General features: G+C 43.3%; 1 protein-coding gene across 1 annotated transcript in view; it reads left to right on the forward strand.

The window, feature by feature from the left end:
• The window catches only part of LOC138645184 (cytochrome P450 2K1-like), an 81,181-nt gene that overhangs the window by 53,580 nt on the left and 8,635 nt on the right, over positions 1-18,966 (forward strand). Inside the window, exons 6-9 of the mRNA XM_069734284.1 lie at positions 1,166-1,315; positions 2,527-2,687; positions 6,033-6,206; positions 12,796-12,937. Of these exons, the coding sequence (XP_069590385.1) occupies positions 1,166-1,315; positions 2,527-2,687; positions 6,033-6,206; positions 12,796-12,937 (627 nt within the window). The remainder of the gene's footprint in view (positions 1-1,165; positions 1,316-2,526; positions 2,688-6,032; positions 6,207-12,795; positions 12,938-18,966) is intronic.

Raw genomic sequence — 18,966 nt, forward strand, 5'->3', positions numbered from 1 at the left:
CATGTACTGGAAAACTTGAAAAAAAATTAAAAGTGTGGTGAAATTGCAAAAACAGCAATTCCACAATTTTTTTTTTTACCATGCTCACTAAATACTAAAACTGCCATTATGATTCTCCAGGTCATGACGAGTTTGTAGATACCAAACATGTTTAGGGGTTTTTATAAGTGGTGAAAAAAAAAATTTGGAAAAAAAAACACCATTTTCCGAAACCCATAGCGTCTCCATTTTTTGTGATCTGGAGCTGGGTGAGGACTTATTTTTTGCGTGCCGAGCTGACATTTTTACTCATACCATTTTGGGTACATACGATGTTATAATCACCTGCTATTGCATTTTAATGCGTTGTGGCGACCAAAAAAAAATCATAATTCTGGCATTTTTATTTTTTTTCTTGTTACGCTGTTTACCGATCAGATTAATTCTTTTTATATATTGATAGATGCGGCGATACCATGATGTGCATTTTTTAAAAATTGTTTTTTGTTTTATTTTGAATGGGGCAAAAGGAGGGTGATTTTAACTTTCATATTCTTTTAATTTTTTTTTACTTTTTTTTTTTTACTTTTTACCTGCTTCAAAAATCTCCATGGGAAACTAGAAGCTCCGATCATCTGATCGCCTGTGTTTTTCACAGCAGGGCTTCTGCCCTGTTATGTGTAGCAAAAATGTTCATCTGCTATGAGCGCCGGAAATAGAGGGTGGCATTCATAGCAGTTTGGGTGGAACCAATGGGTGGAGCTATTGACATGCTTCTGGCACAATCATGTTAAATATTAAAAGCTGCGGGTTGATCGCGATTCCACACGCGGCTGTTAGGGGCACATGTTAATTGATGAAATCAGATGACATGTGCCAGCAAAGATGAGGGCACCAGCGATAAGGGGAGGCGACCTATGACATACTTATACTTCATAGGTCATAAAGGGGTTAATAGTATAATTATTATAATGTTTGACAGCTCGGTGGTCAATTTATATGCATTTTCTTATTTTGGGGTATTATTTTTTAATGCAATTTTTATGTCACAGATTTAAATTTCGTTCATTTCTAAAGGAACAACTTGTTGGCTTGTTTAGATTACAAGACTACTTTTTCTTCAAAATGATTCATTAATTGTAACTAAAGCCTAATGCTTCCTTTCTCATATATAACTGTGATTTAGGCATAATATATACTAATGGAGAAGAATGGAAATCTATGAGGAGGTTCACGGTATCAGCACTTCGAGACTTTGGAATGGGAAAGAAAAGTTTGGAAAACAGAATTCAAGATGAATTAATTCCCCTTATAGAAAGTTTTAAATCTCACAATGGTAAGATACATCATTCACATTTATCTCATAGTTTTATATTTAACTTCTTGTTTGCCTCTCTCCTATCCGGTATACACTCAAGTGTTTTGAGCGAGGCCACACCCACTTGACAGCCGCACCCATTGGTCTGTCATGCCCACTAGCCAGCCGCACCATTGCTTCATACACTTGTATGGATTGAGGCCATGCTCACTAGATGGGCACTGCCCTGGAATATTGCATACGTCACTACCATTCCTGGCTTAGAAATCGTCGAGTACTCGCAGTGCACAATTCTTGTACTATAAGGGTTCAAAAGTCTGCAGTCACACATAGCGACTGCAGACTTTTCATTTTAGACCAGACAACCCTTTTAAACTATATTGTGACTCATAAGTGTTTTGCAAACCCCTATTCACATGCAGTAGACACTTCCACTACATATTTGAGGTGTGCGATTACTACTCACTTGGGTGCATCGTGAGGTAACACAGGAAGCATTTCTGTTTAGTTGTCCATGCTGGTTTATTGGTACTTCATAAATCAGTCACAGGAAAAAGAAAAAATAAACAACCTTTCAATGCAAGCAAAAAAGTAAGCAATCTTTGGCAAAGTCTCTTTAGAGCCAGTCCAGGTCATACAGACTGGATGGAAACCAATATAAAGGCTCAGTCTGGATATAACACTCAGGAGGCCTTCTCCTTCAACAAACACACACACAGATTGTGTCAAATAACAGGCTCTATTTTGATATGTGAAACACTCACAGAGGTGGAGTATGTGGGCAACCCAACCCGCCCATCTCTCAGGCTGCCCGTAAAACTTGATCCAGATGAACCAAACCTTTTAGTGCTGTGTGCATGAGAGTAATACTTCAGGTTTACAACACAGATGACAACTACCTCTGTGATACATACCCACCATCAACTATGTGTCCAGAAGCCACCTTACAGTGTTGGGTTTTTACTCTGTATTTGTTGGAAATTTGCATCACAATTTGCTGCATGTGTAAAACATCTGCAGCATTTAATCATATCATTAGGATTTCAATAGTCATCATCACAACTAAAAGCTTCCTCCCACAAAATTATCTCTATAGTGGATTCAGTGATCTACTGAAAGTAGTCATTTACTGGGGTTACAAATGACCCTTCAAATTGAGTAACTATTATTTTTGCTAGTTATTTATTTTAATTCATATTTTAACCTTTTTAATGTTTTTATTCTTCTAGGCAAACCATTCAATACTCACATGTTAACAAACAGTGCACTTTCCAATGTAATCTGCTCTATTATCTTTGGGAAAAGGTTTGAGTATGATGACCCAATGTTTCAAAAATTAATCAACATGCTAGATGAAAGTGTCAAACTGGTTGCTACTCCCAAAGTGATGGTAAGAAAACCTTCAGATCTTATATCTAAAGTTTTTAGTGAAGTCTCATGAGAAAAGTTTCAGAATCACATTTAAGACCATTGGTAGTGGTATCATGAGCTCAGACAAATGTACCCAGACTCAATTTTTGGTTTTCATCAACTACCCTTCAGTCTTTTAATTTATTAAATAAAAGTGCCCAATGTATTAGATGATAACGTATAAATTTGGTTCCCTAAATGGTACATTTCAATTCATGTATAACAACAAATTAATATTCTGTTTCCCCTCTCTCAAATGAAATGGCTTATTGTACTGGAGGACAAGTCATTCTCAGACTTTCACCAAATACGGTGGGTACAAGATGAACATAACAGAGAGTTTGCGGGAACCAGACACTTTGCCCTGTAGCGTCCAGGTCATTCTAATAGCGGTATTGCATAGATCTATTATATATTGCAAAATTCATCCTCTGCTTTATAGGTAGTACCATATGATGCATGGAAATTACCACAAAACAGGGGAACGTTCATGATGCCAGCGTGCACTCAATTAGTATCTGCTTCTGGTACTGTGGTGTAATGTGGTGCGCTCCAAATAGTCCAGAAAACAGGTGATTATACAGGATTAATTGCAAACATTTACTTGTAAAGAATTCACAGGTCCATCCATCGTATTGGTTACTGTGTGAAGGTTCTATTCTGTTGCAGCAAACAAATATAATGTGAAGTGAGGTCTTTGATCTCAGACAATGTCCCCGGTGCAGTTCTTTGTGTGAGGTGCTCTGAGTCTTCAACTCCTCATCTGCATATACTGTATATTTCTTGTCCACAGCAATCTGCACTTGAGATGTTGATTCTTTATACAGGGGAGTTATGGACTCTCTCTCCGACCTGCTTCCTTAGCTTTTTTCAGGCTGTATGCTTTCAGATGAGAACGAGGCCTATTTACATAACTTCTCCTCAGCTCCATCCCATCACAACATGTCTGCCGAGCATCTTTCCTCACACGCTTCTGTCTGATCCTTCAAGAAGACTTCACACATACTCTGACTTCACCCTCTTAATGAGGCAAGTGTACAAGTAATGACAGACACAAATACATGACCGGCCATGACTGTACTGAATGCCTGTGGCCGGAGGAAGGTGCTGGGCGACCAAAGGCATTCAGCTATTTTATTTTAAAGTGCACCCCCCATAGGTATGCAGGAGGTTGCGCCCTAGGCAGATATCTACTCTGCCTACACCTTGTCCTGGTCCTGTTTATCATAAAAGCCAGGGGTCTGCTAAAAGACCCCCATGCCTGTCATTATGATACTTCCATGAACACCAGTCTGTAGCTGGCGTACATAGGAGAGCGTGATTTTAGCACAAGTGATAAGATGATTGCAGCTTCAAGTGGGGATTACTAAATACAATAAAAGGTGAAAATAATGTTTTTAAAAATATGAAAAAAAAACACAAAATTCAAATCAACTTCCTTTTGCCCCATTAAAAATAAAACAATAAAAAAAACGGTAATTTGTTATTCTCGTGTTCATAAAAGCAAATTAATATGATCAGTAAATGGTGTATTGAAAAGAAATTAAAACCCCAGAATTACAGTAATCCCCATATCTCTATAAATGAAAACGTGAGTCTCAGAAAATGACGGCTAAAGCAAATTTTTTTTTTTTACAAATTTTCAATTTTTTTTGCACCACTTAAAATAAAAAAAAACTATACATATTTGGTATATTGGTAATCGTACCGACCTGGCAAATCTTATTGCCATGTTAGTTTTACCATATAGTGAACATGGTAAAAAAAAATAATAATAATTGTGAAATTGCACTATTTTTGTAATTTCAACGCACTTGGAATTGTTTTGCTGTTTTTCATGACTCTACATGTTAGAATGAAAGATGTCATTCAAAAATACAGCTCGCCTTGCAAAAAAACAAGCCTTCATATGGCTATGTGGATGGAAAATAAAAAAGTTGTGTTTCTTGATAGAAGGGGAGGAAAAAACAAAAACGAAAAAATGGAAAATCACCGTGTCACGAAGGGTTTAAGTGAATTATTTTTAGCTGAAAAACTTGACACAGCTGAAGCATTACTCTTTCATGAAAAAGGAGACCATTTTATCTAATCCTAGATAATATTTTTTAATTAATTGCTTGATGTGATGTGTCATCTTTTCGAGAAAATTAATTTGTACCATAATATTCTACTTACATACAGACTAGGACCAATGAGCCTACCTGTATACTTTTAGCATATAAGAAGAAAGTGCAGAACCTCGAGGAAACCTGTGCAAGCCTACAAGGAGAACATATCAACTTGGGTCCCATTTATATAAGTTTTGTGGATATGTTTTGTGATTGTTGTTTTTCTTTGCAGATAGAGCACCTATTATAGTCTATGGCCTTTTTCACACATCCAAAGTCATGTCTGATTTTGATCCATTTTGGAGATAAATTTCATCCATTTCAGTGAATTTGTGCAAGTCTGATTTTCACTGACTAATGCTACTAGAAGCTTATGAAACCGCAATCATTTTTTTTAACTTGAGAAAAATGGATGACACGCATGACTGGTAAAAAAAATTCAATCGACACGGACCAAAAACGTATAAAAATCAAATCCACTACACTGATGAAAACTGTGTTGAAAAATCAAATAGAGGTCAATTCAAAGATTACACTTGGCTGGATTTTAACATGATGTTCGTCCTTCGTTTTCGAAGATGACTATGACTTCAGGGTTAGAAGAGAATTAGTAGTTATGGGTCCGGAGGTGGCTGATGAGTCCAATCCGGGCCCTGAAGGTTCGCCCACATACTTGACATAAGGAAGCAGATGTGGTCAGTACACCAGATTCTACTTGTGCCTTGCGTACAGCACGCTTTCTTTTTGAGTCACAGATTTTCCTATCTTCAGCTGCAAGTGCTTCTGAGGTGATCCTGCCCCGCCAACCTGGACGATCCAGGGCAAGCTCTTCCCATTCATTGGTGTTGACTTCCAGGTTTTTGAGAGACACCTTAAGGATTTTAACATAGTCTCCTAGTGACATCGGGTGGAGTGCTAACCACTGACTGCCCGAGCTGCTCCCAATATGTACTATGTAAGGCCACATGCACACATCAGTTTTTGGTCAGTATTTTGCATCAGTATTTGTATAACAAAACTGGGAGTGGAACTCACAGAGAAAAACTGTAATTTAAAGACTGACACCTGTTTTGTCTTTTGGATACATCCTTAGTTTTGGCATACAAATACTGATGAAATACTGATCAAAAATGCTGATGTGCGAATAAAGCCTTATTGAACTGTTCTGTACTTTTTCTTGCAGGAGCATCTAATGAGGAACTGTTTTTTTTCCACAGCTGTATAATTATTATCCCTTCCTCGGATCACTCCTTGGCCTACATAAGAAAATACAGCAGAACATTCAAGATGTGAAAAGTTTTATTTCAAATTTTTCAAAGAATCGACGATTGGATTTCAATGCAAATGACATCACAGGATATATTGATGCATATCTTAAGAAGCAGGAACAGGTGCGTTTCTATAATGGTGCATAGGTTGACCTAATTTTCCTTTATGATATAATTAAAGGGATTGTCTGGCCTTAGGCTACAAGATTGCAGTCAGTCTATGTGACTGCAGACTTGTGAATCCTCGCATCACAAACAGCTCTCCTATATACACACTATCTGATATTGCGCAGATCTCCTACATACACACAGTTCTGCTACATAGTCACACAGCTATGCTAAATGGGAGGAAGATGAGAGAGAGTATCAGTAAAGATGCTGTCTCAGAGTTCCCTCCAGACTACAAGATGCACACATTTTTAACAAGATTTTTTTCATTCTATAGAGTGCATCTTATAGTCCAAAAATACAAAAAAAAAATAATTTTATCATATGTAGATATTATATATTAGTAATATGCCATTGCTGAATAATACTATCATATGGCGATTAAATATTACCTTCAATACTGACCTTGAACAAAAATCACTAAACATTAGTAATATTTATATTTGTAATCACTATACAAAACCCAGATATTGGCACCATCTTGATCATTACCAATACCACTGCACTGTGACTAAAAATATTACCTTACTATTTCTGAATAAAAACCATTATATAAGGACATAAAAATAAATACAATACAGGTAAATCTGTTCCTAAACTAATTATTTCAATTTCCTTTCTTAATGGACTTTTTCACCTTTCCTGTCTTTCTCCTTTGGCCCAGACCGCTATGAAGATTGATTCCAGCCACAGTTTGTGTCTGCAGAGTTAGGTTTCATGACCTTTTTTGTCATTATCCGGTGTTCCGTTATAACAAATTTCATGCTTTATTCCTATGCAAATTAGGCTTTCAATTAACCAGGTGGGCGTATCAGTGCGCTGGCAGTCCTTGGCTCCTTCTTTGCTTTTCCAGTGCTGCTGCTTGATGTCACCTCTACTCTCAACTCAGGAGTGGCACTGGCTGGGAAAATTAAGGAAGAACTGAAGAGTGCAAGTGTACTGATATGCCCACTGTTTGATGCAAATACCACAGAAGGTCCAGAAATGAACGGCACCAGGGGCCCTCCTATATGCAGGCTCAGTTAATGCAAAAGGATTCTTATTAAGACCTTTGTAACACATGCGTTCCAAGCATTTCACGGGTTGTGCTCAACATGTAGCATAAAATAGGGGAACAATCGATGCTAGAGGAGACAGACATGGCACTCACCCAAAGTATGCTGTATTCAATGTCCTTCAAACACGAATGGACATATTGGTGGAGAGGCGGCAGGTAAACGAGGAGGTGCGGGAGTGAAAGGAGGACGATGGCGGTTTCGCGCAAATGCGCTTCCACGGGTCCTGGTCATGTGACCCTAATTTGCACAGAAATAAAACATACATTTCAGGACAACAGCCACCTGTGGTTATACAATACACAATACAAGAAACATCTAGAAAACAGTTAAACTGGATGTTAAAAGGGGTTGTCCACTACTAGGTCAACCCCTTCTCACTCTGAATATTTGCCTTTCCGTTAAAATAAAAACACTTGTAACTTACCTCCCATGCCGGCGCCATTCCAGTGGTAGGCGCTCACATTCCTGGAGCTCACGTGCAATTGTTACGTCATGTAAGTCCTGAACCCATTCATTGCTGGCATCACTGTCTCCATCTTCAAACCTGTAAGTGATCGACAGGAAGTGAGAGCTCTAGTGAAAGTAGGTCACAGTCCCCTGTATTTTTTGTGAATTCTTAACTGCTTTGCTGACAGCCCTTTTAACAGCTCCCAATTTCTGTGCTCCTAAAGGGTACTACTCTGTTCTTTAAACTCAAAAATAATATTCCTAGTCTTCTCTCTCCATGCTTGGGAGGACCTCATGGACTCTTCCTTTGCAGGGTCCTTGAGCTGAATGAATTTTCTCCACTTTATGTCCGGTCACCACTTTCCACTCTTCGAAGGGGGAGTAAGTCACTGTAGAGTGGTCAGTTGCTGCTACTTTCAACTGCCCATGTGCTATCACATTTGTGCTGATTATGCCATTTCTTTCATGCCAACCACAGAATCAGGAAGGCGTAATTAGAACAGGTATTTACTGAATATAAAACCATTTGTGCAATGGTTACAGCCTCACATGAAGTTACAATCTTGGTAGTTACACTTAGTATAGAGGCACAGAGTTTACTGTTTCAGGAACAAAAAAGAGTTAAAGAAAAGGGAAGGTGTATGTGTAACACCCCAGGAAGCCGGTTGTTACAGTATTGCCTTCCTCACAAGGGAGGATGATGCCATGCCTGGAAGTGACAAGGATCCCTTTAAGAAATAACACATACATACAACACTGTTCTTACTCCAGGCAAGAAGGGGGAGCTATAGACCCGGTTTCAGGGTCCCTATATATATTCTGGCTGGAAGAGGAGTTAGGCAGTCAGTAGAGGAGACTAGCAGTGAAGAGGAGAGCTGGAGCCGTGCAGACATTAGGTTCTGCAGCTCCTGACAGGAGTCAGTCAGATTGTAAGAGACAGTGAGGGGAGAAGAGGCAAAGGAGAGGAAAGTTACTGGGAGTGGAGCTGCGACTGGGCTCACTCCAGAATCAGTGCAGAAACCGGAGGCCGAAATTCCGAGGTTGTGGGGGTAACTGTATGCCCCACTGCAGAAACCGGCGGGCAGGAGATTCCAAGTCTCCTGGCCACCATTACACCTGAAGGCACAGCAGCAGATAAAGCCCGGAGTCACCACGAGAAGGGACGCCTGTAAAAAGGCTCGAGTTGACTGCCATGCGGGTAGTGTCCACCTAAAAGAGACAGAGAGGACCTTGTGTGAAGTTTCAGACAGCAAGGAACTTAAAACACAGCGCAATAAGGAAGGCTTCCAACCCCACCTGGCTTGGGGAATTCCAAATCACTTCCAGGCTGCCCTGACCTCACCATCACCTATTACCGGTACCCTGGACTGTGGCTGCATACTACAGTAAAAGGTAAAGAGACTGCAACCTTGTGTCCTCTAATTCTCTCCTGCACTTTACCATCTATCATTCTTACCAACTACAGCGGGAGCCCTGGGGACTAAGTTCTACCTGTGGGGTAGATACCATCATCCCCAGAGGACCAATTTTAGCAGCGTTGGCCATCCCTGGCCGAGTACCACAGGTGGCGTCATGAACATTACTCATTAGACTTTATTTTCTCACTTGAAAACCCCATTTACTGGACTCCCAGGGCCACGGACCTGGTCACTGCCACTATGACACATCCCTTTAAGAACTGTACCGACCTGGCACCGAGTACCCCACGGCAGTGGCGTAGGAAGGGGGGTGCGGGGGGGCGGTCCGCCCCGGGCGGCACAATGCGGGGGGCGGCCGGCGCTGCAGGAGAAGAAAAAAAAAAAAAAGACGCCCCTTTAAATCTTCGGGCGGCGCTGTCCGCCGCCACGACCAGGGCCAGCTCCCCCCACCCCCGCCCCCCGCCCCCCGCTCTAATACTCACCTCTCCTGGTTCCTGCGGCTTCAGCGTCCTCTGACTCTGCGACGTCTCAGAGCAGAGGGCGCGATGACGTCACTACTGTGCGCGCCGCTCAGCCTCTCTGTCCTGAGCGTCGCAGAGCCGGAGAGACGCTGACTGCACCGGACCTGCGCTAGGAACGGGAGAGGTGAGGATTTTACTTTTTTTTTTTTCTTTATGTCTGACTGTCTGGGGGCAATGCTGGACACACTGGGGCAATACTGGAGAGCATGGGGCAGATTGCTGGACACACTGGGGCAATACTGGAGACCCTGGGGCAGAATGCTGGACACACTGGGGCAATACTGGAGACCATGGGGCAGAATGCTGGACACACTGGGGCAATACAGGAGACCATGGGGCAGAATGCTGGACACACTGGGGCAATACTGGAGACCATGGGGCAGATTGCTGGACACACTGGGGCAATACTGGAGGCCATGGGGCAGAATGCTGGACACACTGGGGCAATACTGGAGACCATGGGGCAGAATGCTGGACACACTGGGGCAATACTGGAGACCATGGGGCAGATTGCTGGACACACTGGGGCAATACAGGAGACTATGGGGCAGATTGCTGGACACACTGGGGCAATACAGGAGACTATGGGGCAGATTGCTGGACACACTGGGGCAATACTGGAGACCATGGGGCAGAATGCTGGACACACTGGGGCAATACTGGAGACCATGGGGCAGAATGCTGGACACACTGGGGCAATACTGGAGACCATGGGGCAGATTGCTGGACACACTGGGGCAATACAGGAGACTATGGGGCAGATTGCTGGACACACTGGGGCAATACAGGAGACTATGGGGCAGATTGCTGGACACACTGGGGCAATACTGGAGACCATGGGGCAGAATGCTGGACACACTGGGGCAATACTGGAGACCATGGGGCAGAATGCTGGACACACTGGGGCAATACTGGAGACCCTGGGGCAGAATGCTGGACACACTGGGGCAATACTGGAGACCATGGGGCAGAATGCTGGACACACTGGGGCAATACAGGAGACCATGGGGCAGAATGCTGGACACACTGGGGCAATACTGGAGACCATGGGGCAGATTGCTGGACACACTGGGGCAATACTGGAGGCCATGGGGCAGAATGCTGGACACACTGGGGCAATACTGGAGACCATGGGGCAGAATGCTGGACACACTGGGGCAATACTGGAGACCATGGGGCAGATTGCTGGACACACTGGGGCAATACAGGAGACTATGGGGCAGATTGCTGGACACACTGGGGCAATACAGGAGACTATGGGGCAGATTGCTGGACACACTGGGGCAATACTGGAGACCATGGGGCAGAATGCTGGACACACTGGGGCAATACTGGAGACCATGGGGCAGAATGCTGGACACACTGGGGCAATACAGGAGACCATGGGGCAGATTTCAGGACACATTGAGGCAATGCTGGAGACCCTGGGGCAGACTTCTGGACATACTGGGGCAATACTGGAGACCATGGGGCAGATTGCTGGACACACTGGGGCAATACTGGAGACCATGGGGCAGAATGCTGGACACACTGGGGCAATACTGGAGACCATGGGGCAGAATGCTGGACACACTGGGGCAATACAGGAGACTATGGGGCAGATTGCTGGACACACTGAATACTGGAGACCATGGGGCAGATTTCAGGACACATTGAGGCAATGCTGGAGACCCTGGGGCAGACTTCTGGACATACTGGGGCAATACAGGAGACCATGGGGCAGATTGCTGGACACACCGGGGCAATACTGGAGACCATGGGGCAGAATGCTGGACACTGGGGCAATACAGGAGACCATGGGGCAGATTGCTGGACACACTGGGGCAATACTGGAGACCCTGGGGCAGATTTCTGGACACATTGAGGCAATGCTGGAGACCCTGGGGCAGACTTCTGGACACACTGGGGCAATGCTGGACACTGGGGCAGATGGCTGGACACACTGGGGGTAATATGCTGGACATACTGGGGCAATGCTGGACACTGGGGGTAATATGCTGGACACACTGGGGCAGACTGCTGGACACACCGGATAAAGGCTGGACACTGGGGCAGATTGCTGCACACACTGGGGGCAGTGCTGGACACACTGGGGCAGATTGCTGGACAACATGGGGGTAATATGCTGGACACACTGGGGCAGATTGCTGGACAACATGGGGGTAATATGCTGGACACACTGGGGGCAGGACTTGAGGCATGGGCAGAATGTAGATACGGGGCATGATTGGAGACACGGGGCAGGATTGGATCATGGGGCAGGATGGATACGATGGAGGCTGGTGGGGCAGGATGGGGAGATCATATGGGGTAGAATGGATACTCATGAGGGCAGGATGCGAGAACATATGGCTGGAGCCAGGAATGAGATAAACGGGGCCAGGGTGGGGAATAGTGTTACCATAGGGGATAATTAAGGGATATTATTACTGCAGTGATGTATTTATTTTATTTTTTGAGTATACTGTTTTAAATGGGGGGGCGGTCCTGTTACTGTGCAGAGTGACACTATATCACCTTTTTTTCTTCATGTGATGTAATGTAGAAGTTGTGAAAAATTAAGTAATGTGTTCTGCAAGCGGAGCTCGAGATAACTGTGTTATTTCCTGCAGAAACGAGTCCTGGCTGGAAGGAATGATGGCGGTCTGTGCTGGATGAAAGATGAAGGACTTCACCTAGAGACGTCACTGGTGAGTCAGTGTTACCTATACACTGACACTATACACTGTATACTATATAGAGGTCCTGTGTATAATGTCACCAGTGATCTCTGTATTACCTCTACACAGACACTGCATACTAAGTACAGATTAAGCACAGGTGTGGCATGTGGGGGTGACACCATTAGGCCCAGTTTAAGTTCTACAAAACAGGAAAACCATTTTTGGTAACCTTTGTGTGTATTGAGCCGGGGGGGGGGGAGGGCGCCAAACTCGGGAACAGCCCCGGGCGGGAAAAGCTCTAGCTACGCCTCTGCCCCACGGTCCTAGCGGGCGCTCCATATGCCAAATAAGAAACTGAAGTAGGTTATACTGTAATTGCCTTAGAACCATCTGCTTATAGTAAGTAAATAGGGAATATTTGTGTTTCATATTTTCAGGATTCAACAAAAACTGAGACGTATTTTAATGATGAAAATCTAATTTCTTCTGTCCTGGATCTCTTCGCTGGTGGAACTGAAACTGTATCTACAACGATCCAATGGGGAATTTTATTGATGATGAAGTATCCAGAGATTCAAAGTAATTCTTCATACATTTTTTAAGGTTACACAAGACTGTGGGTGAACAGCTAAGGTCTCTGAAGACCATCAAATCACCTCTTCCTGAAGGCTACCATTCAGCCTAGACCAAAGTTTCTGTTACATATTTACTTAATACATAACATATTTCATATACCGCATAATGGCTTTTTTTATGGCAAATCCCCGCAGAGCTAAATTTTTCAATACAATTTTGGGTGGTTCTCCCAAACAGGTTTCATTATAAGAGGATTTGCAAACTATCAATTAGGTTTAGATAATTCTAGTGTATATAGTATATTTTTTAACTTAATGAATGTTTTATATTTTCTCATGTTCTAGGAAATTCTGCTTAGAAACATTCTAGAATCATGATGTCACCACCCACCTTTGACAGAGGGACATGTGATTTTTGGCATTTAGCTTTCACCTAATACAGCTTTATTTAACGTAGTCATTAAAAATGAGAGGTTTAGTCTCATCAAGCTTTGGAACTTTGTTAGGCCGGGTTCACACTGCGTTAGCAGCAGCCCGTTCAGCACATACGCTAATGGGCTGCTGTAACGCAAGTCGACGTTTGCATCGCGCTAGCGCAGATAGAGCATCTGCTAGCTCTATCTGCGCTAGCAGTGATGGACCCGGAAACGCTGCAGCCCGCATCTCAGGGTCCGTCACTCAATGACGGCACATTCCTAGCACACGCCCATGGTAGGCGTGCGCTAGCGATGCATCCAACATTGCTATCAATGGCAGCATTAACGGACTACGTTACACCGCGTTATGCCGCGGTGTAACGTAGTCCATTTAACGTACCACCATAACGCAATGTGAACCCAGCCTTACAGAAAGAAGTATTCCGGGAATATTTTACAAAATTTATGTCAGACCGATAGAGAATAAATGAGGGAGCAGCGCCCATGCTTGATCTCTCTCCAGTTAAACAGGAGAAAAAGTCCTCCGTCTTATCAATTAGGCCGGAGTCACACACATCGTTTAAAAATACGGTCCGTTTTTGATAGCCGAGATATGCAGAAAATTTCCTGAATAGTGATCCGTATTCAATGCGAGGATGCGATTTTTTTCTCAAAAAATTATCCGTGTATCATCCGTATGGCATCCCTACGGCGAGATTTTCTCACTGGCTTGCAAAATGGACATAGAATGGATACATGGCCTCAAATTTTCAGAAAAACATATATGCAGTCTATATATATATATATATATATATATATATATATAAATATGTCAGTGAGACACATATATATACATATATTTATATTTCATATAGCGCTAGATAGCAGAAAAGCCGGTAATTCAATTGCCGGCTTTTCCTATTTCCTTATCAAACCCGACAGGATATAAGACATGGTTTACATACAGTAAACTATTTCATATCCCTTATTTTTTTTTACATATTCCTCACTAGTAATGTTAGAAGTGTATGTGTGCAAAATTTGGGGGCTCCAGCTGTTTAAATAAAGGATTAAATCACTGAAAAAACTGGTGTGGGCTCCCACGCAATTTTCTCCGCCAGAGCGGGAAAGCCAGTGACTGAGGGCAGATATTAATAGCCTAGAAAGGGACCATGCTTATAGGACCCCCCTGGTTAAAAACATCTGCCCCCAGCCACCCCAGAAAAGGCACATCTGTAAGATGCGCCTATTCTGGCACTTAGCCTCTCTTCCCACTTACCTGTAGTGGTGGGATATGGGGTAATAAAGGGTTAATGTCACCTTGATATTGTAAGGTGACATTAAGCCAGGTTAATAATGGAGAGGTGTCAATAAGACACCTATCCATGATTAATCCTATGTTCATAAAGGGTTAAAAAACACACACACATTAGAAATATACCGGATTACGTACCGGTAATGCTCTTTTATAGAGCCCACGACAGCACCCACTAGAGAGAGGGGATCCGCCCCTAGGAACAGGAAACCTACAGAGAGATAAAAGGGGCGGCCCCCCCTCGCTCCTCAGTTGTTTTACAGAGAATAGGAGGAACCGCCGCCAGGTTTTAGTTAACAGGTTCAGGTATATCCATATATATATATACATATTTACAACCTTATGCTACTTTCTTCTAATATTTACACCTCACCAAAGAAGCACCACGTGCGACTATATACAGAAAAGGGAGGGATGTGAAAGGGTGCTGTCGTGGGCTCTATAAAAGAGCATTACCGGTACGTAATCCGGTATTTTCTATTCGCCACGACAGCACCCACTAGAGAGAATTTCAGAGACTATAGACTGGGTGGGTTTACTGAGTCAAGGACCGATACCCCAAAAGTCAGATCAGAAGCAGAGGATAGATCTAATCTATAATGTTTATAGAAGGTATTAGGTGAAGACCAAGTTGCAGCCTTACATATAAGGTCTATTGGCACATTCGCCCTTTCTGCCCAGGAAGTCGACAAGGCTCTTGTAGAGTGTGCTCCTATATGCATTGGAGGATCTCTATCTCCAGCTTTATACGCCAGGATTATGGCCTCTCTGATCCAGCGAGATAATGTGTTCTTTGTCACTCTGGTACCTTTGGTTTTACCCTGGAAAGACACAAAGAGAGCCCTACTCTTCCTCCAGTCCCTGGTTCTCTCTAAATAGGCTAGCACAATTCTTTTTACATCTAGAGTATGAAGTTTTACTTCTTCTGGAGTTGAGTGGTTCTCATAAAAGGTAGGTAACAAGATCTCCTGGGTTCTATGAAAAGTAGTGGCTACTTTAGGAAGATAACAAGGGTCTGTTTTCAAAATTATCCTATCTGATGTTACAGATAAAAAGGGAGGATCTATAGATAATGCCTGGAGATCACTCACTCTTCTAGCAGAAACTAATGCCACTAACAATACCGTTTTCCAAGAAATATTTTTTAGTGAGGCTGTATGGAGAGGCTCAAACGGTGGCTGTGTCAATGCTTCCAGGACTATGGATAAATCCCACTGAGGCACCTGCGGTATGCTAATTGGTCTTGAACGCTCACAGGCAGATATGAATCGGGATATCCACCTATTACCCGCAACATCATAATTAAAAAGAGCTCCTAAAGCTGAAACCTGGACCTTCAGAGTGCTTACGGAGAGTCCTAATTCCAAACCTCTTTGTAGAAATTCCAACACTGGAAATATAGGAACCTCAGATGAAAGTTGTGCAGTATGGAATTGAAGAAATTTTCTCCAAATTCTAACATAAATTCTAGTAGTTGAAGGTTTTCTACTCTTCATAAGAGTGTTAATTAACCCACTAGAAAACCCCCTTATACTTAGTAACTGCCTCTCAAACTCCAGGCAGTCAGGTTCATGCCCTTTGCCTGAGGATGAAGGAATGGTCCCTGAGAGAGCAAGTCCTTGGACTGAGGCAGAATCCACGGGTCTGACACTGACATCGCCCTCAGCCATGAGAACCATGGCCTTTTGGGCCAGAATGGGGCTATTAACAGAACTCTTGCGCCTTCCTCCCTTATTTTTCTTATTACTATAGGTAATAGATTCCATGGGGGGAAAGCATAGGCCAGGTCGAATGTCCATGGTACCTGGAGGGCATCGAGTATGTCCGGCTTGTCCTCCCTGCATAGAGAGGCAAACCTCCTGACCTGACGGTTGGCTCTTGTGGAAAACAAGTCTATTTGAGGAACACCCCATCGAGCTGTTATTAATCTGAAAATCTTCCTGTTCAGCATCCATTCTCCCTGATAAAGAGTGTGACGGCTGAGGAAATCGGCATGAAGATTGTCTATGCCCCTGATGTGCACTGCTGACAAGGATAGCAGATGACCTTCGGCCAACTCCATGATGTCTGAAGCCACTTCTCTGAGTTTGTCCGACCTTGTACCTCCTTGATGGTTCAGATACGCCACCGCAGTGGTGTTGTCGGAGAATACTCTTGTGTGTGAGCCGCTGAGCTGAGGAAGAAAGTGAAGTAGGGAGTAGTATATAGCCCTCAACTCTTTGACATTTGAGGAATTATTAAGTTCTGAACTGGACCAAAGACCCTGGACCCATTGATCCTGAAAATGTGCCCCCCAGCCTTCAGGACTAGCGTCTGTGGTCACTATACTAGAAGGGGTGATTACCCATAGAACCCCTCTCGAAAGATTTTTCCGATTCAACCACCACATAAGGGAGTGTACTACTTCTGACGTTAGGAAAACTGTTCTATCCAGACATCCTCTATTTTTAATATCCTCATCCAATACAAATTTTTGTAGATGTCTAGTATGGAACTGCGCCCACTGGACCGCAGGAATGCACGATGTTAAAGAACCTAGTAGTGACATGACATTCCTTAATGACATACTACGCTTTCTGATCGCTAAGGACACTTTATCGAATATGGAAGTTTTCTTATCCTCAGGAAGCTTGCAAATCTGGTCAACTGAATCTAGAAGGAGCCCAAGGAATTTCTGACACGTTACTGGCTGGAGTCTAGATTTTTCCCAATTAACCAGCCAGCCCAGGTTTTGTAAGGATGACACTACCTCCTGTAACCTCTGCTCACACTGTAGGGAGTTCTTACCTACAATCAATAGGTCATCCAAATACGGAATGACCAAGGTATCTTTTACCCGTAAAAAGAACATTACTTCCAGTAGCAATTTGGTAAAAACCCTTGGGGCCATAGATAAACCGAAGGGCATTGCCCGGTATTGTAGATGACGAATTTGCCCTTCTATACAAACTGCTACCCGAAGAAATTGCTGATGTAAATGGTGTATAGGAATATGGTAATAAGCATCTTTAAGATCCAATACTACCATGTAACAGTTTGGAAATAGATTTTTTATGGCCGAACGTATGGATTCCATTTTAAATGTTTTGGGTCTTATAAAGGAGTTCAGTTTTCTCAAGTTAATTATAGTTCTGAAAGAGCCATCAGGCTTACTAATCAGAAATAAGGGAGAGTAAAATCCCCTCCCTATCTGGGAAGATGGAACCTCTACCAGCACTTGTTTGAGTAAGAGGGATTTAACTTCGGTTTCAAGTGCCTCTTGTTGAGGCCTGGATCTTAAGGTGGTAAGGAGGAAGGAGTCCGGAGGTCTTCTAATAAAGTCTAATGTGAGGCCTGAAGATATTAAATCAATGGCCCATGGATTAACCGTTATGTCTTTCCACTGCTTACTAAATTGTTTTAGTCTTCCTCCCACCGGTGAAATATAATCAGCGGAATTTATCTGCTGGCTTGAAGGGGCGCTTATTGAACAAATTTCCTCTTTGTTTGAAATCCTTGTTATTCCATCGGTCCCTGAAGCCTCCTTTCCTTCCGAATGGTGGCTTCTTGAACGCCCTTCTGTAAGAAGGAATAAAGGGATTAGGGAACCCCTTCTTCCTTTCACCTGCCTTAGTGAGAATTTCGTCTAAGACCGTTCCAAAGAGGTACTCACCCTGGCAGGGTATAGTACACAATTTAGCCCTGGACTGGGCATCCCCTTTCCAATTCTTTAACCATAAAGCGCGCCGTGCCGTATTAGTAAGGCTGGCTGTTCTGGCTGCTAGGCGGAGAGAGTCTATAGAGGCATCAGAAATGAAGGCTGCCGCCCCCTTAATCAAAGGAATAGAGGCACGTAGTTTCTCTCTAGATACACCACTCTTAATATTTTGGTCCAACTGTTCCAGCCAGACCAGCATAGATCTACTAGTGGACGTGGCTGAGATCGCCGGTTTAAATGCCGTGACACAAGCTTCCCATGACCTCTTAAGCAGAGCGTCTGATTTTCTATCCATGGGGTCCGGCAAGGAGCCCGCATCCTCTACGGGTAAGGAGGATCGGCGAGAAGTTGATGCTACAGCCGCATCCACTTTAGGAATTTTAGACCAAACTGCCAAGTCCTCATCATCAAAGGGGTACCGCCTCTTACATGATACCGGTACAAAGCCCTTCTGTCCTTTAGCCCATTCTTTTTTAACAAGGTCTTTAATGGCCTGATTCACAGGGAATACTTGGCCCTTTTGCTGCGATAAACCTGCGAACATGATGTCCTGTGGTGTCTGGGGATCTTTAGACTCTGACACCCCCATTGTTCCTCTTACAGCT

The sequence above is a fragment of the Ranitomeya imitator genome, chromosome 7 (genome assembly GCF_032444005.1).
Source record: "Ranitomeya imitator isolate aRanImi1 chromosome 7, aRanImi1.pri, whole genome shotgun sequence".
Classification (NCBI taxonomy): domain Eukaryota; kingdom Metazoa; phylum Chordata; class Amphibia; order Anura; family Dendrobatidae; genus Ranitomeya; species Ranitomeya imitator.